This window comes from Anabrus simplex, chromosome 1, assembly GCF_040414725.1.
Source record: "Anabrus simplex isolate iqAnaSimp1 chromosome 1, ASM4041472v1, whole genome shotgun sequence".
In the NCBI taxonomy this organism is placed as follows: domain Eukaryota; kingdom Metazoa; phylum Arthropoda; class Insecta; order Orthoptera; family Tettigoniidae; genus Anabrus; species Anabrus simplex.
In genome coordinates, this window is record NC_090265.1 from 910,062,238 (window position 1) to 910,085,204 (window position 22,967).

The following is a 22,967-nucleotide window of genomic DNA, read 5'->3' on the forward strand; positions in this document are numbered from 1 at the left end:
CCTCCGGGTGGTGGTCGATACAACTTTAAGCTTCGGGCATTAAAAGTCATCTCCTCTTGACCATCTAGGCTGACTATCCTGTATGCGTTATTGTGAAGTGACTCGGTTATTCTATACGGTCCCACATATAATGGTGCGAATTTAGCATAAAATTTCGCCTCCGGTGCAGATGAGACTGGACGACGTAAAAGAACGTACTCACCTACTCTAAGTGGGCGATGGAATCTCTTCCCTCTTAATCTTCTCTGTCGACGTTGCGCCTGTTGCTGCAAGTGTTCGGCAACCCTCCTTACACATACGTCAGGAGCTGGCCTAGGATCCGCTGGGCAATTAATAATTGCTGTCCACGGTCGAATAGGGTATTCATTTAAATGGGTGACTGAGGGTATAAATCCCGTAGCTTCGTGGATAGTATGGTTTATACAGTCCATGATGACTGGTAGCAATTGAACCCATTTACTGTGTTGATTCGGTATGTAAATTCTACAAAATTTAGAGATGACCTTCATTATTCTTTCCGAAGGATTACTTTGAGGATTACGAATTGAGCTCATGACATGCTTAATTTCGAGCTCCTGTAAAGCATTTCTGAATTGAGCTGATGTGAACTGAGTTCCATGATCAGTTAGCAAACTTTGTGGCTTACCCATGTTCGGTATAATGTTTCTGGTAAGACATCTTAGTACAAGCTTAGTGTTAGCCTTTTGGATCGGATATAGAGTCGTGTATTTCGAAAATACATCCATGGTCACTAAAACAAAACGGTTCCCACGGGTTGACTTCGGAATAGGGCCGAAAATATCCATTGAGAACAGCTTTTTAGGTTCCGTAGGCAATATAGGGATAGGTTCTTGTTTAATGAGATAAGGGTTCGCTTTTACTCGCTGGCATGTGTCACAAGTCACAACAGTGTCCCTCACTGACTCTCTTAAATTTCTCCAAGTAAAACTTTCTTGAATAGTGGCAACTACTTTGTCGATACCGCCATGTCCGGTAATTCGGTGTACATGCCAGATAATTTCGTTTTGAAGTTGAGATGGTATTACCACTCTCAATTTTGTGTGATCTCTATCAACATATTTAACGAGCAAATTATTAATGAATAAATATTCCTCAGCTTGCTTCTGGATGTCCCGGTAGTTTGGATCTCCCTGCTGAATTCTGTTCTGGAAAAAGTCGATCAGCTTGCTCAAAGAGTTTTCTGCCTGTTGAAATTGATGTAATTGACTTAGGTGTCGTAAGACTTCATGATCATCCGGTACTAAATCGACATAATTTACATGTTCAAGTGGCTCGCTGGGGTTCCTACTTAAAATGTCAGCTACAATGTTATCCTTGCCAGGGCAATGTTCAATTGTAAAATTAAATTGCTGTACATACAGCGACCAGCGTGACACTCGTGGACTAGAAATAGCTGTTTTTAGCATAAATGTCAAGGCTTTATGGTCGGTCCGAATCTTTACTGGAAAACCATAAATGACCTTGTGCCAGTGTTGTAAGGCCTGTACTATCGCTAGCATTTCCAGTTCGGTAGTACTGTAGTTAACTTCATGCTTCCTCAGCTTGCGGCTATAAAATGATATGAATTTCTTTAAGTGAGGCGGTTTATCATCCTCTTGGTATAAAATTGCTCCAATTCCAACGTTGGATGCGTCAGTTTGTAGCACAAACGGTTGTTCGAAATCCGGGTATGACAATTTAATACTCCGTGCTAACAATTCTTTCGTCCGCTGAAATGCCATTTCTGTCTCCTTCGTCCACTTCCATTTGTTATTCTTGTGGAGCATATCTTGCAGTGGTGCCACTACCTCAGTATAGTTCATACAATGGTCCGAAAAGAAATTACAGAGACCCAAGAATTGTCGTATGTTCTTAACTCTTCTTGGCCTCGGAAAGTTCTGGATAGCTTCTATCTTTACAGGGTTGGGGCGTATTCCCTGGCCATCAATCACATGTCCTAAAAATAGAATCTCTGATTGGCAGAAATGGGACTTCTTTAAGTTAACCTTAAAGCCTGTGTCCATCAAATTTTTAAGTAACTTCTCCACATATTCTAAATTTTCCTCGAAATTTCTACTAGGAATAATAATATCATCAATAAACGAGTCGTCACCTCCTTAACTTCGTCCGTAAGATTTCTATCTAGGGCACGGAGAAGAGCTGCCGTACTGTTGCGTATACCAAATGCGAGTCTATTGTAGGTATAAGTGTGCTGGTCAAATAGGAATCCTGTTAACAATCGGGATTTTTCCTCCAGCTGGATATGGTGGAATGAACTAGTAAGATCAACTCCGGTAAACATGCTCATGCCATTGAACTTCCTAATGACGTCCTTGACAGATGGTATCTGATCGTATTCTGGTATCAGTTTCTGATTGAGCATTCTCGCATCAACACAAATGCGGAGCGATCCGTCTGTTTTGACTACAATCACTAAATTATTTAGAAAAGGGGTGACCCTTTTTGATATAATTCCGTTCTCTTCCATTTCCTTAATGACGCGTTTCACCTCCGCGTAATGCTTTTCTGGAATAGGATATGGCTTACATTTATATGGACGCCAATCTGTGACATTTAATGCGTACTTGAAATTAGGGATCAGACCAACCTTCGAGTCAAAAACAGTCTTATACTTCACCAATAGAGCTCGTAGCTTATCCTTTTGCTCTTTGGTTCCGTTAAATTCGGCCACCTTGCTTGATATTAAACTCTCAATTTCCTCGTCCATTTCAGCACTGAAAATATTGGCAAATATGCTCTCATTGTCTAAAATTTGCGCAATATCCTCGTTAATGGGTTCTTCCTGGTTATTCACACCCACATCCGTTTTACAATTTATTTCGGGGTCTAGACAAACATGATCATCCCCTTCCGGTTTTCGGAATTTGACTTGGTTGTTGGCCAGGTCAATCACCGCATTAGTGGCCCTCAAAAAGTCAGCTCCTAGAATTAGGTTGTGGTTAACCTTCGACATAATCACAAATGGGTGCGTAAAAATAGAGTTTCCGATTTGCATTTCCAACAATGTTTGGGATTTGCATACTGTCGTTTTATCCGGAATAATCCCTCTTATTTTGACAGAAGATACAGGAATCTCTGGAAGTTTGTGACGTTCTTTTATATCTTCATACAGTGCTCTGGATATAATACTTATCGACGCTCCTGTGTCTGTGAGAGCTCTAATATTTGTGCCATACAACCTAACGTTTATGACCGGCAATTTCGGTATCTGTTTGGCCTCTCTTATTATAGGATCTTCCAAAAGATCTTGTGGCTGCACGACCCAGGAATCCACCTGCGCTACAACCCAATCACTCGAGTTGTCGGCCATTAGCACAAGCTCGTTCCGGTCGGATGGAGACATTGATATTACATTGGCGTTTTTTTTTTTTTGCTGCCCGTGGCCATTCTGTGAGTATGGCTGGGCTTCCGGGTTCAAAGACTGCTGCCTGCGGTCAGCTTGGTTGCGCGTTCTCTGATACTCGATACTTTCTGCGCCTACTATGTCCGGATTGAGGTCCGTTTGATTAATGGCCTCTCTCCAACGTTCCCTTTCTTGACGTTCTGAGTTCAAATCTTGGACATACCGTTTATTCTCCCTGTCACGATGATCCGGTTCTCTGTTACGATATCTGTACGATTGTTGCTGTTGATTTCTACCGTACCACCTTCCGCGTTGATTATACCTTTGGTAAGGACGGTCACGGTTCCGATATTCGTACCTATTCCTGTCACTTCTGAGGTCTTGTCTAGGGTAACTCCTATTATATTCATAATTATTCCGCACTGGCCTCTCGTTACGGAATTCTGCATTGTTAAGCTGTTCCCTATTATCGGGCTTCCTGCGTGGTATTGCTCCTGTATTCGGGCTATTCCTGTCCTGGTGACTATTGGTTTCCACGTTTTCGACTACAAACACTTTATGCTCGAGGTTCCGTGTTGGCCTAGGTGAATTTACACTGGTTGTGGCGTCTAACTGGCGTAAAATCTCTTCTGCGTCCTCCGGGGTTTGAACTTTCGAGGTAATTAACATCCTCTGAACCTCGACTGGAAGTTGCTTAATGAGCACTTGGACAAGCTCACTCTGAGATGGAGGATTGTCTAGCTCCTGCAATTTAACCAACTGATCTAGGAAGTACCTACTAAATTGCGTAGGCTGAGTGCTCGTATACTTTTTGGAGTAAAGTTCTAACCGTAAACTCTGCTGTGTCCCTAAGTTCCAAAAACGATTGAGAAATGCCCTCTCAAAATCTTCAAATGTACTAAATGAAGTGCGAAAGCCTATGAACCATGTCTTAGGACTTGACTCTAAATATTTCTCAGTTATTCTTAATTTCTTTTCCTCCGGAATCTGCATTTCCTGAAAATAAGCCTTCAGATCTCTAAGGAACATTTTAGGGGTCACGGAATTAGTACCGTTAAACTTCCGTGGTTGCTCGTCGCTCAATTTTAATATATTGACGAGGTTTGAGTGCGCTACAATTGTTTGAACATTCTCTTTACGAACTGGCTGAGTGCTCGGGTCGACACTAATCCTTTCTGTTACCTGAGGTGTAACAACAGGTGCTGGTTGTTGAAATGCTGTCCCTTCCTTCCTCATACCAGCCTTTAGAATAGCCTGCTCTTCTGACATAAACTTAACCAATGTTGCCAGATTTTCCGTCTGAGTTTGCAGGTTATTGATTTCACCATTGACAACCTCTCGTACTTCGTCACGCATTAACTCGTCACCAATTTTAAGCTCCTTATCAATGGTACTGGCCATTTCAGTCTGCCAAGCTGTAATTTCCTCTCTCATTCCTACGAGTTGTTTAGTCACGTCTTCCTTGTTCGCGATCCTAGCCTCCTCCATAACTCTTAATCCTTGGTCGAACTTCTCTAGCCCTTCGTGAACTTCGTTAGCTATTGAGGTCAGACTCTTTTGCGTGTCTGCCTCTAATACATTCATTTGGTCTTGGACCATAAGAATGTGTTCGGCCATTTTTTTACACTGTTCCTCGACCTGTTTCTTAGTGTCATCTATTTTGCTACTTAGTGACAACGTTACATCCCCTAGCTGTTTGATAAGTTGTTTATGTGCATGAGCCAAATTACTAAGCTCCTGCTTGGTTTCTTTCCTATTTTTATCACACTGTTCCAGTAGCTTTTCCTGATTTTCTGACAGTTCCTTACGCAGCTCCTCCTGGTTACGTGAAAACTCTGTCTGAATAACATCTAACTGTTCACTCAAGTTCTGGGTTAAAGTGTTCTGTGTGTCCTCCAATTGTTTATTTAAATTCAGAGTCAAAGTGTTCTGTGTGTCTTCCAATGATTTATTTAAGTTCTCCGTGAGTGTGTTCTGATCCGCCTTCATTTCACTCTGGACCGCGTCCACTTTACCATTTAGCATATTAATGCCCGTGATTAGCTGTTCCCACTGCTCATCAGTTACCACCATCGTAAACAAATATATAAAATACTGGACCCCCCTTTCACTAGGGCGAAACTTAATAGCTATTTACAACACAACACAACATTTCCTTACTTATCCTTACAATGGGATAAACAACGTTACTTTATCACATGACTACCATTATACAGTCACACAACTGCACAGTGTTTATAACTACTTATTTACCCTTGGAATGTTCTAAATTGTCCGTCTGTCACGACCTAACCATTCTTACCATCATAAGGCGATAATCGAGCTCCACTTTGGGACGCCATTTTTAAAAAGACTCATACATCCCCATGCACCCTTTTGTCGGTAGAGCTGCGGTTCCTCTTGATATATGCTGTCTCCGGCTGCTAGAAAAAATATACTTACCGCATCGTAGAGATTCTTTCTCGGGTGTGCTCAGTTCCAGGTCGCCTGTGGGTTGGTGCATAGGGGTTGCCTAACTAAGGATTACCAGTAAATAGTCTAAAATAACCACCATGACACGGACTGATTATGTAATAAATAAACTTTATTGACAAAGCAAGAATTTAGTAAGTATGCACAAGGCTTGAACCAAAGCTCAATCAAGTTTAGTGTCACCGTTGAAGATGCAATATAAGAATACCTGCAATTAATCATGACTAAACTGAATGTGATCAATAAATTAATTGATTAATAGAATAATTAATTAAAAATGATCCAAATAAAATTGTCAACAAATATAAGTGAAGTGAGCCGTTGACCAAAATGCAACCTCAAGTACACCAAAATAGTGCGTTTAACAATAATATCCCAATAAAGTGTCATTTACTGATTCAACTAGATCGATATAATATGGTGTGTTTACGATAGATATCATAGTGTCATAAACAAGAACTCTACTAACGTGTAATCTAGAACATTCCAACATTCCTAGGAGTACAATCTCCAAACTCTATGTCCATTATTTAACATTAAATACACTCATTGAAAACCTGAGGATAGATGTAACACAAATAAACCGCTGTGCAGCGTGACGTAATCATACTTATGAACTCTGCAAATTTAATTTCTAAACCCTGGATCTTACTGAACTTTAAAAAGATAAAACCTCATCTTTTAACACACTCAAAAATATGCAAATTTATGCATCAAGGCCAGTATTACTGTCAGAACCAACTTATGGCAATTAATCATCAAAATCAATTACATCGCTTCCTAATAAAATACAATTTAATTTACGACAAACATTCGTTCAGTAAGTCCTACAAATCTGTTGTGTCGTGTTCCGTGACGTAATAACACGAACCTAACACATCCTGTACTTACGTTACACGAACTGCCGTACTATTTACAAATGAGTGAACAAATCACCTATCACACTAATGGACTTAAAATTACGTAAACTAATAATATTACCTTGTAGTCACAGAGAATAATCTAACTTACACATCAATAAAATATACTCGTCAGGGTTGAGAGATGATCAACGTACGAGTCCACGTGATATTTACATTTCCTATACCGCTGCTTATTCATGCACGCACTCATAATCGTAAATGAATTTAACATAATATGATGTAGATTGCATCGTCACCGATAAACATGTTATCTTGCCCAGAGTCCTGCAATTTCAACTCTCTGGTTAAGAATATTGATTCACCATGTCCAATTATCAGTTTCATGGCTCCCCTACTCTATTCACTACAAAAAAAAAAAAACAAGGAGTAATTAAAATTAAATCAACTCAAAATCAACTCACAACAACATTACGAAAAATGAGGTTCACAAACTCCTATTTAAAACCAAAGTTCAAAACACTTATTATAATGCGATGTTGGCATATAAAATGGGATTTAACTATCCTCATGAGTACTATTGCAGACTTAACCTGCTATCTTTACCTATACTTATCTAGTACAATATGCTATGCCATGTCGCCACATTTATTAATTCGTCGTGATAATAGATATTACAAATGCATTTTCACTTCACGGGGCATCTGGTCCTCCCGCTCATTTTCATACCTCGGCTTCACATTGCCGGCACATATATGCACATTGTGATATCAAGCTGTCAGAGCTTGCATATCGCTCCGTGTATTAAGCTCAATGGCTTGACTACTAACTCTCAGCTCCTCGGCTGACCATTATATTTATCCGGCTCATCGCCTCATTATCATTCCCTCATTTCTCACATACTGAGATAATTGCCCGTAGTGGCTTATCCATCATCACATAATTATCTTAACACACATATACTGTCGTCTGGGCCTAATGACATAGCATATTTTGACGCGTGGGCCTAGATTCACCACGATTAATCTTCCAATGATCACTTCCCAAATTAATGCCTCTATCAGACTACAATAAAATTCAATTACATTCTCCAAATCAAATCTGAACAGTTAACTAAGCAAATCATATTCCTCCTGTCCATGTAATCAGCATTCAGGAGAAATTTAGAATCAACTAATTAAGATGGTTGCAAAATAACCATAACAAAAAAAATGAGTCTACTTTAATGTCAAAGAAAACTTCCGTCTGGTGACTAGCGAATCAAATATCATACCCTGCCACTGCCAATAAGCATAATATTGACCTCAAATCTAGTTCAAATGTAGGCCTAAGCATTTAAACTAATTCGGTCCAATCCGACAATAACATCGACAAAAAAATTAATAATAATAATAAGAAAAAGATAATTGAAATTAAACACAAACTACGTGCATAAATCAGCATTATTACCTCTCCTCTGTGCTACACCAAAAATATGAAATTACAATACCTAAACATCTACTTAGCAGCTCGCGTAACGCCTAAGAAAATAGTACAATCAGTGAAAGATTACATGAGATTTTTGTTACTCACATTCTGCCATTAAGCTTCACCCCACAGGGGCATCCATCTGGTTGAAGTTAGAACATGTTGCAATACATAAGGCACATCTTCACAAAATTGATGTATACCTCCATGGTATCAATTTCCTTGGGCACACGACACTTTTCTTGCAACTTCAGCGGCTTAAATACTAATAATTATATACACTGACTGAAAACACATATAAAAGATTCACTTTTATTTTTTTTTTTAACACCACGCCCGCTTCTCTGGACATTCCTGCGAGACGATTGTGTGAGTGTGGCCCTCGCTCCCTCAGTGAAAGTTATTTACACACTGGACTGCGGCCGGCGATAATCCCTCTGCAGCAAGTTTGTTGTCCTACTAGTTGTCAATGACCTGTGGAATAATCCATCCATTGACTCTACCACTACTGTTATTTCTTAATGGCTCCTGCTAGTAACATTTCCCGTACAGCCTATTCTTGTACGAAAGAAGTTCCTTTGTTTACCCATTACTCTCAAAATGTTACAAAGTAATATATGGCAAATAAAATTAGTGACTAATTGGCTTATCACTCAATTAGAATATCTCTATAACTCTGACCGCAATTACTCGTTCTAATACAAGACGGTGTCTTTGAATGCTCGGCTAAGTTGCCTTAAAGTTTACATTTCACAAATGTCGCCCAATGTTCAAAAGAGAGAAATTCGCTGACACGTCTGGTCTGTACGATCCTTGGTGAACAAGTGTCCCTTCCTCTTGGCGGCAGAGACCTGCTTCGATTTCTGGCGGACTGATATTTTCAGAATTTCAAGAGCGTCCTTTAATACACGCAGCTCGATGCGGACCGTCCTTATCATCTAAATTTATACTTAAACTGCTGGTGGTTCCATCACTACCCTGTGATCACCGAATTAATCATACAATTATGCACAGTATAGGTGGCGTGGGTGGGAATATTTCTTTTGTCGCACCGCCGGCTGTCGTACGGTTCCGGCGCGAACTTCAGGTACTCTCGTTCCCAGACATAACTTCTGCTAACTTAATATTAACTGCATATTAACAGGATTTAGCATACACACTCACTATGATCCCCAACCTAAAGTGTCACTCTGATAAACAAGTATACAATTACTGTCCGATTCTATGACGAAAATAAATATGAGGAAGCGCTACATTTGAATAATACAAATTCAGCTCCCTGATTGGTTGACCGGTTTCTAGCGGGTAACATTGGACTGTTCCTAGTTCACTTTCGTGGGGGTGGTTGGAAGCTCTTTCTTGTCTTCAGATGGAAAACTACCACTCCTTGACCTCAATTTCAAAGTACCAACGCGTCCTCTCCCTCTTTGTGTGAAGATAATTGCTTTATTGCACCAAAACAAACCGTGCTCCGAAGTGCTCTGGCCGGCTTAAACATCTATTGTGATTTTTCTGCTTCCTGCCAGAGTGTGAGAACATATTCTCAACTGTGTGGAAAAATTACATTATCAATATCAGTAGCAATATGTTGATATGATGTAATTAGGCTCAATTAATTGGGTGCAGTATGTTTCTTGTTTCACTACTGTAAGTACAGTATCCTTTGTTCTAAACAGTTACTATAATAAGCGTTATAATTAAAGTCATGCCGTAAAATATAGTTTGTATATTTTTAAATTCGATAAAAGTAATGCATTCAGTATAAGCCCGTACATACATATGATTCAATTTTGTGCTATGCATGCTCAAAAACGGGATTCGCTATATCTCGAAATTTCCATAACTCGAAATAAAATTTAGCCCCCGAGGTGATTCGAGATATCGAGATTCCACTGTATATGGCTACATCTCTCATACTACACTAGCTCCGCCCGCGATGAATTCAGACAGATTTGAACGCTGTTGGTAACATTATTGAACACCACAATTCTAACTTTCTGTGATCAACATTTTTGTTACGTTTGATCTCTCCTGTCGGTCTCTGCGTCAATTAACGTGTCAGTTCCCGTAGCCAGGGAACGTTAGGTGTACTGACAAATCAGGCAGCGTATTCTCTTTTAAAGGTCCCAGACCGAAGCCCACTCTGCAACCGCCGACCCCTCTGATCCACCAAGGTGTACCTTTAATACCTTTAATACGTAAAAGCGTAAATGACTAACAAACTCTTTCTGAGTTACAAAGAAAATGCATATGGGCATTTTTGTAGATAATATAGTCTAATTCTCAAGCATAGGGAGGTATGTTCGTGATAAATGTTTGCATAAGTATCATGTATTTGCTAGAGCGATGAAGACCAATGCAAGTATAGCACGACAAGTTGAAGTAACACCCTGGAATGTGAGCGATGTAAGCGTTTCGTCAGTAGGAGTGACGGAGGGAGGATGGTGGGTAGGCCTGGTTTAGACCTGGCTCACGCTCGGTGTTGCCAAGGCATGCGAAATGATAGACAACTTCAATGCTGACTTAACGGAAACGTCTCCCTTGGGAGCTAGGCGAGCACTGAATTGCAGTCGCTAATCGGCAACATTGGGCGATGTTCACTTCTATTGGCTCGTGAGGAGACACGCCCTTGTACACACTATTGGTCGTGCATGACTAGGACAGAAGGGTAGGAGGGAGTTATTTCAAGTTCGCATTCCTTGCGGGGTCTCGGAGTTGCCGAGCTCTAGCTACAGACATCTGTTCTGAACTCGGGGAACTAGCAGTAGGCCTAACGTTGAAATGCTTAGTCTGCAATAAAGAAGTTATCTGTATCACTAATATACCTCCCTTTACCCTACTTGTATGCTCATTTCTTGATGCATTAAACAGTTTATCCGTCATCTTGTTTTTTGTCGGAGGGATTATAGTAAGGATGTAAAGCAAAGGGCATATGTCTCTGGTAAGATCACCACCTAGAGTATGGTTTCATTGTATGGGACCTTCATCAGGATTACTTGATTCGAGACCTGGAAAAAGTCCAAAGAAAAACAGAGCGATTTGTTCTGGGTGATTTCTGACAAAAGAGTAGCTGTACGAAAATGTTGCGAAGTTTTGTCTGGGAAGGCTGGGGGGGAAAGGAAACGAGCTGCTCGACTAAGCGGTATGTTCCGAGCTGTCAGTGGAGAGATGGCGTGGAATGACATTGGAGACGAATAAGTTTGAGTGATATTTTTAAAAGTAGTAAAGATTACAATATGAAGATAAAGCTGGAATTCCAAAGGACAAATTGGGGGTAATATTTGTTGATAGGAAGAGAAGTTAGGTATTAGAAAATTTACCAACGGACGTGTTCAATACGTTTCCAAATTCTTTGCAATTATTTAAGACTAGGTAAACAACAGATAGGGAATCTGCCACCCAGGCGAGTGGCATAAATGCAGATCAATGGTGATTGATTGATTGATTGATTGATTGATTGATTGATTGATTGATTGATTGATTGATTGATTGATTGATTGATTGATTGATTGATTGATTGATTGATTGATTGATAAAACGTACTCTAAGACACGGTAAGGTATTATTTCCTGTAAAACTACTGGAAGAAAATACACATATCATTTTATGTTTTTGTAGAAAATTGAATTCCAAGTACACTAGTTGGGCTCCATTCATTAATAGGACCTACTGTTCTGGCAGTGTCTTGACTTTTAAGTGTTCTGGACGCATAATTTTTCCAACTCGCTCTACTATTTATGAAGCTACTGCTATCCCGATAAGCTAGCCTATAATAATCTGCAAGAAATAACACTTCTGGTGGCGTCAGAATGACTGAAATCGTTTGAATAGTTCCAGAAATTAGCCTCCAAATGCAAACGAACTTACAAACTGTATCTCTTTGTAACATTAGTCTGTCTATTAGATCATCAGCCCAGAGGCTGGTTGGATCGTCGTATAGCTCTACTGAAGGTTATATGGTTATAAAGAAACAGCAAAAACCGCTAAAATGACCCGTACTGGGAAAGATGAAGAGTGAGGTAGTTTGCTGTTGCTTTCCTCACTGGCCCAGAAAGTGCTTTTGCAAAACGATTGATCCCATGAGTAGCCCTTTTCATAATACTCGGACACACTAGTCGTGCTCATACATTAGTCAGACCACCCACACCTCAGCAGCTTTCATACTGTTACAGCTATGGATGAAACTGGGACTTCGATAGAAGCCACACTTTGCTCTGGTCTGTGCCAAGAAACAGATGCTAAAGTACTGCAACCATCAAATGGCAAAAGCGGGGATAATAATAGTACAGATAATTTATTAATGATTAATATTAAATAATACAAGCCACAGGCCCGGTTTCATCAACACATGTTAAATATATACTAACAAGTAGTTAGTTAATACGGAGTTAGAAATTTAACATCTTGTTAGGTTTCTTGCGTTCCATCAAAATTTTCGTGTGAAATGTTAACTAATCGACTGTTAACTCTCCCAATATTGCGAACTGGTGCGAATCAAGGAGGCAGTGGTACGAACATGCTGTTTTACAACGCGCTCCTATTCGCTTTTGTTTGAGCACAGCTGTAAAGTATGGCGCGTAAAGTGAAACGGAATCGTAGTTCTAATTTTTCCTTCTTCGAAAAAGAGTTGTTAATTGAATTAGTTAGTAAATATATATAAGTTATTGAGTGCAAGCGCACAGATGGCTTGACGATAAAAGAAAAGGACGAGGCGCGGGAAAAGTCCGCGAGGGTTTCAATGGGGTAAACAGATACTTTTTTTAGCGGGTATCCGCTGTCACCTAACAAAATCACTTCGTCAATTGGCCCACTTCAAACTGTGCTCCGATATGGGAGTTATTAAATATTGTATTGTCGTGTGCAGAACCAGACCACCTAGCAAGTATATCCCTGATTTGGAGGTTAGGCTCGCTAATCACCTGAACATTAACAGAGAAATATCCCTTTTGATTACGATATATTTCGGCCCAATTGCCTCCAGGTGATTGGATTCTTACATGTGTGCAATCTATTGCACGTAGAACAAACACCAGGAAAACGACTTATTTCATAGAAGTCGCGGATAATTTGCTGACGCTCTTCTACTGAAGGGAATGTTATATACCTCCTTCTCATGGATGCTATTGCTGCAGACAGTCGACAAACAACTCTATTAACAGTGGCTTTAGAAATTCCAGCATTGTCTCCGGCCATTATGTGAAAATAACCAGTAACAAAAACTCGTAATATTATCAGTACGTGCAACATTGGAGAAAGAGGTTTCTCTTCGTAGGATATTCTAACCTCACTTGAATTTCGTCAACAACCTTAGCAACGACTGTTTTCGATAACCTGTATCTATGAAGAAATTTCGGATCCGTCAAATTTTCAAAGTCATTACGTCGCTGAACTCTCCTTCGATCAGGATTGTTTTGTAAAAGATCTTAATAGAGCAATTCCGCCTCGAAAGCGAGATTCACAGCAGCCATTTTGGAACAGGTTGCTAAATGCTAATGTTAGCCATTTAACATTGGAAATGGCTGAGGTTAACTTTAATACGCAGTTTAACATTTGTTAATGTTAACATTTGTTGATGAAACGCAAATTTTCTTAAATCGTATGTTAAAATGATTTAACACCTTGTTAAGCACTAACATGTGTTGATGAAACCGGGCCTAGATGTTGTATACAGTATGTCCCAGGAGGAATGGTCAATATTCAGGAATGTGAGAGTAACGATCATTTGAAGCAACAACTTCATGTGGACATTATGCCCTATTCCGAATGGTTTACGAGATAGAAGACATTTAATGTACATTTTATTTTGGGATAGTGGCGCACACGCATGTGTCTTACCCGCCGTACCTCTTTGACGTTTTGTTCTAGCCCAACCTCCTTTGTTGCTTTCATCAGGATGTCCCGTTGAACGCGCAGTTGTCCATGGTGCGTTGTGAGTGAAGTAGTGCGAGGGATTGAGAGTGTGTCATCAGAGAGAAGCATCGATTAACTGTGTTTGTACACGCGCTGGCTAAAATGCCACACATTAACTCTAATGAAGAATATGCAGATATGGTGTATGTTAACGGCTTCTGCGATGGTAGTGTTTCTGCTGCTGTCGAGGAATGCCTTCGAATTCCTGATGATACGAGTGTTTACAGTACAAGAGTTTTCAGCGCATTGTGTGAAACAGGTATTTTGCCCCATTTTTCTCCTGAACGTGTAATTCAACAATCTGTGCAGGAACTGCTACACATTGTTGAAATAGTGCAGCGTAGTTCTACTACCAGCACACGGCGACTTTCTGCACGTATGAATGTCCCATGAAAACGTGTATGCCGAACATACAAGCGAAAAACTTGTACCCATTTCAAAACGTCAAAGAGGTTGGATGGATAAAACGTACTCACGCACCACTAGCCCAAAAACAAATGTACATTAAAGGAGTTCTATCTCGAAACCCATTCGGATAGGGCATAATGTCCATATGAAGTTTTCTGCTTCAAATGATCGTTCCAGTCATATCCCTGAATATCGACCATCCTCCTGGGACACTCTGTACATTATACACGCTAATGACGGATATGTAATATCAGGTCAGTACGAAACTCTGAAAATATTCAGTAATAGTTAGGTACGGTGGTTAAGTAAGGTAAGGATGAGTCCTGTCAGTGTAGCATCAATAGTGAAAGGTGCATTTTATCCGACATATGATATTGTCATTATCTTGTTCTGAACTACTCTGAGGACAACAGATGTTAGAGAACAAAATAACTGGGTGAAGTAATCTATGACTTCCCACTTTATCGTGCCAGAGAGTGTCGAAAGTTTCTTCTGCATCAAAAAGGACAGCTGGCAGCTACGTTTAATATTGTATGATATTGTAACCTATTAGACTGAATGGGGCACTGCAATTGGAGTATTTAGAAATCGATTTTTTGTGGTCGCAATGCCTTACTGGAAATAAGTGACCCATGAGCCTTTCGATAATATGTTTATGAAGGATCTTAGATTGATGATATGTAGGGTGGTCAACGTAGTGGCCATCGGATCAGAGGGGTTCGATTCAGGCCGGGTCAGAAATTTTAACCGTAAATGATTAAATACCTTCCTTTGGTTGCGGGACTGGATGTTTGTGCTGTTCCCAACATCCCTGCGACTCAAATACCATACATAAAACCATCCTTCCACACAATAACACGCAGTTTCTCATACACGGCTGATGCCGCCTACCCTCGTCGAAGGGTCTGCCCTTTAGCCACACATTATTATTATTATTATTATTATTATTATTATTATTATTATTATTATTATTATTATTTATACATCTGAAACCATTATAACTGGTGACAGATCTCGAATAAAGATGATCAGAAAACAAGAAAGAAAAATCCTCAGGAAAATCTAAGAACCAAAAACCGAGCTCGATAGCTGCAGTCGCTTAAGTGCGGCCAGTATCCAGTAATCGGGAGATAGTGGGTTCGAACCCCCACTGTCGGCAGTCCTGAAAATGGTTTTCGTGGTTTCCCATTTTCACACCAGGCAAATGCTGGAACTGTACCTCAATTAAGGCCACGACCGCTTCCTTCCCACTCCTAGCCCTTTCCTATCCCATCGTCGCCATAAGACTTATCTATGTCGCTGCGACGTAAAACCAATTGTAAAAGAAAATAAGAACCAAAATGCGAAAATGGAATTTGGATGAAAAAGTAATCACATAAAATCTATCAAGTTACAGAAACAATCACAGTTACAATCAGGGAATTGCGGTTACAATTTTATGGTTGTTGGTGTAGAATGGATAATAACAGGCTCACGAAGAAAATTTTAAACTTAGCCTTATGAATGGAAAATCGCAATAATTAACTAAAAGAAATCAGTGAAGACCTAAATGAAATTAGCAGTAATGAAGAAACCATTCAAAATAAAATAACATCCAGAACCTTAATTCATAAATACAAATTTTCTGTAAAGCCCATCTGACTAAATACATGATGGACTGAACAACGTAAAAAGGAACGCAGCGAGAGAGAGAGAGAGAGAGTGATTGGGAAGAGAAGAAGAAAAACCAAAACAAGGGCTAATAAGTTCAAACGCGCTTAGTTGGGCATAACGAATCAAGAATGACTATTAATTATAAATTAATTATTAATTAGTATTAATAATAACAATAATAATAGGCTGGTAGGACTTCACCAGGTTTACCGAGTGAGTGGCTGCGCGATTTGGGTCACGGAGCTGTCGGCTTGCATTCGGAAGGTAGTGGGTTTGAACGCCACTGTCGGCAGCCCTGAACACGGTTTGCCGTGGTTTGACCGCCCTTCAAAATTCTACTTCCTCAACCGGGTTCAAACTAGGCATCAAAAGACGCACACACCACCTCTGATCCACCGAGGCAGCTAATGTTACCCTTAATGGAAGAGATGCAATTTCTTTCATAGCCAGGAAGCTTGTTTTCAATTAATATCTTGATTATGTGAATCACAAGGGGAGAAATGTTGGAAATACTGTGTGTCGATATTGTAATCTTAATAAACTTGGTTGCCGGGCCCTACCCAGTAAGAATGAATCTTACATTTTATAATTTTAGGGACTGTGTAAGTCTAAAGTATATACAGTACTTACATATTAAGCCTGAATAAAGGGCGTGTCATTCGCCCAGAAATACTTGTTTTCACAGAAACCTACTCGCTCAGATGTATTATGTTACCTCTGATGCCGTCTTTCCATTATGTTAAAGATCCTTTAATGTCTAATTGACACTCTCTCACAGTCTTGACTTTGGTTATTTCCGAGGTTTCCATTGAAGGTGTTTTCACATTTCTATATCTATTTGCAGTTTCGACGTGGAAAATGGAGCGAGTCCTGGTCGCAGTCCTCTGGACGGAGGTGCCTCGCCCTCCGCAGGGCTTGTGCTCCAGAATCTGCCCCAGCGCAGGGAGTCCTTCCTTTACCGCTCAGACTCGGACTTCGAGATGTCTCCCAAGTCGATGTCTCGCAACTCGTCCATCGCCAGCGAGAGGTGAGTTTTTATCGTTTTAGTAGTAAGCATGTGGTGCATGTTGTGGTTAGAGAGATTTACCATTTTCTTCTGCCAGAATAAAGAGATTCTTCTAGAACTCAAGCTCTCGCGAAGATGAGCATCGCAAAATTATGATTCACATTTTATTATATGTCTCTCGATCAAATGTGAAATAGTTATTCTGTCCCATTATCACTGCAAGCATAGGGTACCCAAAAAGTAAGCTCCGTTCGCAAAATCTGTTCAATACTTGGCTCCTCATTCGTGTGAGGTACGAGTAAATAAAGCACCAGTTTAGTCATGGGTTAAATGCATTATTTTTTCATCATCATTCGAATATTTGACGGAAAACGTAGTAATATTTTTGAAATGTACAAATTTTTAGTTAATTGTGATCTATTAAAAATTAATTAGTACAACCTGGTTTTATTCAGCGTATTCATATACTTTTCCAGAAGACAGACGGTGGTTGTGAGTTTCAGTGGTTTCCAAGATTAAATTTTTCCAGCTCAGATCAATCTCATATTCCGGGAATTAATACATAGAATATTTCTAACAGTACCATTAATATCCATTTCCGTTATCGGTTAAACATTTTCATTGAAAGATAACTTTGAAGTTTTACTGGTTCTTAAGGTAAGAATATGCTGTCCAGATTTTACTTCGTATTATGGGAAAAATAATATTTCTTTTATAGTTCTAAATAATAACATTCGTTTGATGTTTAGCAAGTGTGAGCGAAATTACATTTTAGTCAATGGTGTTGAAAAACTAATAGTATTGTATGGCAAAAAGCAATATTAATACACAGGTATTAAACAAACATTACAGTAATTTACAGAACAAAGAAAAATAGAACGGTAGTAATATCAAAATGGTGAGATATGATAATTTACAAAAAAGATGACCAAGTAAATTATTTACAAAAAGAAGTAACTCACAAAAATAAAAATACCTTCAAGGAAGTCGCAATCATAAATGCACATGAAGCCAGTCCAGTGCAGAGGAAGTAGCGTTAGTGATACTGTAGCTGTAACTACTGCTGTACTATTATGTTAAAGTTAACGACAACTGAGATTCCGAACTCTAATTTTCGGTTTCATGTGATGATGAATCATCCAAGACAATGTTCACACTGTTTATTAACTGTCAACACACAAACCGATGAGAATAAATGCAATATTTTAGTGTCAGTGTTCTTGTTCTGTAGCAACTAGAGGACAGACTTTCAGATAGTATCACTAATATTAAGATGTTAAGTAATCTCCAGATTTTTAAATACTTTACTTCGAATTGGTTGTATCAACTGTAAGTTTATAATGAAAATAGTTTAAATAAAAGCATTCACCCGTATCGTAGCTTACGGTACCTCCCTTATCGGAAAATACTGATGCAGCATACAGAAAACATTTTCTCCTGAAGCTAAACGCTACTAGCTTCGAAGTAGTCCAGTCTCACTGGAAGACTTAAGCGTGCAGAAGTAACTCCAATAAACTGTATCTTAAATAGTTAATCCTTATTTTAGAACGACTTTTCATTATATCTAATTGTTTCATATCGAAGAAAAACTGTATGTGGCAAAATCACTAAATAAGTAACATTTTCATAACTTACTATCTTGCGAAAGAATATATGAATTATTATAAGGATATAAATGCGGGTATAAGGCTAATTCAGGTACCGGTAGTCTATGGGGAGGACGTAAAACGTAGACTAGCACAAGCAAGGGCAGTCTCACCTAAACAGCGGACGGAAGCAGACATTCGGAGCTGACAGTGCCGGTAGAGCGGGAGCGCAGTGCGTGCGGCGAGTGGGAAAAAGACGGGAGGGAAGAGGAAGATGATTGGTGTGGACCAATACCGGGTGGTTATTGGAAGATGGCAGGGAAGATGGAAGATGGAAACAGCCTGGAGTGAAGGAGGTAAAGTAGAAACGAGAATGATGGGTGAGATAATACAGGTGGCAGCGGTGATTATGGTACACAAGCAAGGGCGATCTTTCTTCAGGAAATTTGTTCACTTTAAATATGGACAGATATATTTGAAGAATTTTGGATGGAGGATGACATTGAATGGAAGCAAAACATGAGCAATAACTAGCACAGAAAGAATGAGAGATTGGTGTTACAGAAGGTTACTGAAGGTGAGCCTGTAGATCGAATCGCACATGAAGATAGACTAAATCGAATTGGTGAGAGGAGAATGACTTGGTGAAATTTGACCAGAAGAATAGATTGATAGGCCATACCTTGAAACATCCTGGACTTGCTCGATTAGTTTTAAATAAAAGTGTAGAGGTAATAAAAGTAGGGTTAGACGAAGGCATATATATCACAAACAGATTAGAGTAGATATAGGATGCAGTAGTTATGTAGACGTAAGTTATTACTAGATAGGGTGGCATAGAGAGCTGCATCAATCCAGTCTATGGACTGATGATCCAAACAACGTATTTCCGAATGAAAATAACTCCATTAGTCTTCAGACAACCAAGAAACAAATTTTAGGTTCTGTGCGTCTCCAGAAGGAAAGCTCGTTGCTATATTAAAGTAAGGTTAAAGTAAAAAAAAAAAAAAAAAAAAAAAAATTGCAAACTTAAAGCAAGCTGGTCTTTTAAATTGGAACATGAAGTAATTTTATTTCTTTCAAATATCTATCGTACTGTTTGTGAATTGAGGTAGCGTTATTCTGTATATACGAGTATAACAGTATAACTCTGCACATTTAAAAATAGTATACAAAATCAAAAGATTAATAAATTAAAATATTCAAGTATTTTAATGAAACATTTAAAAAAGGTAAAGGCACATCGCAGCTTCAACAACTGACGAGCAACACGCTTGCGTCTAGAAACAAATTATTTTATTTCACTGAGTAGCTGCTGGACCCACGAGCATGCACGCAAAACCAACGTGCGCACAGAGTAAACACCCGCGTGCCAGATTTCACTTCTTTACGTCGTGATCAGATTAATTTATTTCTTGGTGCAAGCTTGCGCAAGTTCGCACCACCAGTTTTCTCGCGCAAGCGTACATCCGATGTAAACGAGCCCTTAGTCGCTTACACAGACGATTCCGACTCACCGTGATCCTGTGGAACGAAGCATGCCGGTTTCTTTCTGTCCTGTACTATTTCCCAAAGAAAGCCCTAGAAGTCATTAGTCCATCTCATCCATTGTCTTCCCTTGGCATCAACATTAAGGGTCTTTTCCTGTCAATGATGTCCTTTCATAATATGGCCAACTTACTTCAGGTTTTGCTTCAGTAATTGTTCTTCTAGTGAGCAGTCTGAGCAGATTTCCTGTAAAATCTACCTATAGATGTATTTGCAGTCCACGAAACTCTTAAGGAGTTCTGCCACACCACAGTTGTTCACATGCGCCTATTCTACGAGGCTCAGCCGTTCTTATTGCCCAGGTCCGTACATCGCAGTTGGAAAGACCATAAGCTAGTCTTTATTAAACTGATAAAGTAATGGTTCTTCTCTTGCAAACACTGTAGAGGTTGACTGTTGCCTTTCTCCCAAGGTGCAAACGTCTTTCAATTTAATGGTTGCACTCACCATCAGCAGGGATCTTGGAGTCCAAGTGTATGAAATTGGAAACCAACTCCATTCTTTCTCCCTCTCTATGCCATGAAGTGATAGGTTTAGTTGCTATGATTTTCGTTTTGTTGACATTCAACATTAGTCCAGCCTTTGTACTTTCTTCTTTCACCTTTAGTGGTAGGATCTTTAGTTCTTCTTCACTTTCTGCCACCAGGGTGTTGTCATCCGCATATCTAAGGTTATTTATACGAGGGCTTAAATAAAGTAGTGACAATATTGAAAGAACACAGTATTTAATGAACTAACAAGTATAATTGCATCACATTCCTTCAATGCAGTCACCCGAAAAATCTATTACCTTTTGCCAAATGTCGGGAAGCCGTTGCGGACCGTTGGCAAGGCGTTCTCTGTTGATGACAGCGACGGAGCGTCCTACTGAGACAAACCTCTACGGATTTCACGAACACTCCATCGCTGGTCTGCGGAAATAGACCACTGACGATGTCAATCTGATCTTGAGGAATGGACGGCCGACCTGTGCGGTGCAAATCCGCAGTCTCATTCCGACCAGCACGAAACGCCTTGACCCATCGTGCAACCGTCCTGTACGGTAATGCATTCTCGCCACAGGCTTCACGTAATCCTCGATAACATTCTGATGCATTTTGTCACGGGTAACCTTGATTTTAATCCACGAACACTGATCACCTTTTGAAAACATGCTTTAGAGCGGTAACATCTATACTTTTCACTTCAACGCCACACAGCAATAACACTCACAATTAGATGCCCGTCAAATGCATACTACACATCGATAACAGCGCCACCTGACCGCCCCATATCCTGTTTGCGCATGCCCGATCTCCTGCGAGTGTCTGGAGTACGTTGTCACTACTTTATTTACAACCCTCGTATTTCTCCCATCAGTATTATTTCCAATTTCTGTTTCCTCCAATCTGGCATTCTTTAAACATATTCTGCAGATAAGTTGAATAAATTTGGAGACATTATGCAGCCTTGTCGTTAGGCTTTCTCATTCTTGACCCGTTTAGTTGCTTCATATAGGATTCTCGCCGTACCTTCTTGGTTAGAACAGAGGTTCACCAATAGGCAAGTAAGATGTTCTGGTATTCCCATCTTCGTAAGTACTTGGCACACAATGAGGATAATTATGAATTATACGAACTACAGGTATATTACATTCTCGCATAAGATTTCTAAAAAAAAAAAAAAAAAAAAAAAAAAAAAAAAAAAAAAAAAAAGAAAGAAACAGAATACTGAGTTTTCTGAACATACACTGTACACGTAATCCAAATCATAGCTCTCATATTCGCCATCGTGTGCATGTTATTGGTCATCGGAGATTTTGACCTGTAACGAGATCGATAGAAGCTCGAGAATATTTCTAAGAACATTGTTCATTGACACTTAAAATGTTTTTCTAGGTAACTGTATAGCAACATTAATAAGACAATTTGTAACATATTTTTAAAAAGGAAATCTGACTGACATACTGTCATTAAACTCTTGCGCCACCGATGGTAACAAAGGTAATGTATTTAAGGAGACGTCTGTAAAGCTGTGAACTTTGTTGCCATGGAGACACTACTTCTTCGTGATAGCTTGAGTTGCTACTGAGACTTAGGTGAATAGCGAAACTGTTTCTTGCGGGTGTGTAGACAATGATACTGTCTGTATGGTGAGTATATTATATATGCCTAGTTTGAGAGGCACTGTTTTCTTTAAAGTGATATAGTTGCGACTTTCGTTAGAAAACTTATTGACTGTACTGAATAAAACATTGGACCAGTTCTTTTCGGGTAACCAGACACAAAGTTTTCCGTCAGCCTTTACACAGACTTAGGATTATCATGGGTATAGAATATTAAATTATTCATGCTGTACTTAAAAATTATGCATTTGTTGTTCCCTGCTAGTCATGTCAATTAATTAAAACTGAAATCATAATTAAAATATTTTAAGTTTGTGTAAATGTGTCCACCTCTGTGGTGTAGTGCTTAGTAAGATTACTTGTCAACCCCAGAGGCCCGGGTTCGATTCGTAGCTCTGCCACGAAATTTGGAAAGTGGTACGAAGGCTGGAACAGAGTCCACTCAGCCTCGGGTGGTCAGCTGAGTAGAGGGGGGTTCGACTCCCACCTCAGCCACCCTCGAAGTAGTTTTCCATGGTTTCCCACTTCTCCTCCAGGTAAATGCCGCGATGGGAAGACCTAACTTGAGGCCACGGCCGTTTCCTTCCCT

At 39.6% G+C, this 22,967-nt stretch overlaps 1 protein-coding gene across 2 annotated transcripts in view; it reads left to right on the forward strand.

Moving 5' to 3' along the window:
- The window catches only part of dnc (phosphodiesterase dunce), a 900,811-nt gene that overhangs the window by 182,520 nt on the left and 695,324 nt on the right, over nt 1-22,967 (forward strand). For both annotated transcript variants that reach the window (XM_067136623.2, XM_067136624.2), the window contains exon 2: nt 16,979-17,161. In XM_067136623.2, coding sequence (XP_066992724.1) covers nt 16,979-17,161 — 183 coding nt within the window. The remainder of the gene's footprint in view (nt 1-16,978; nt 17,162-22,967) is intronic.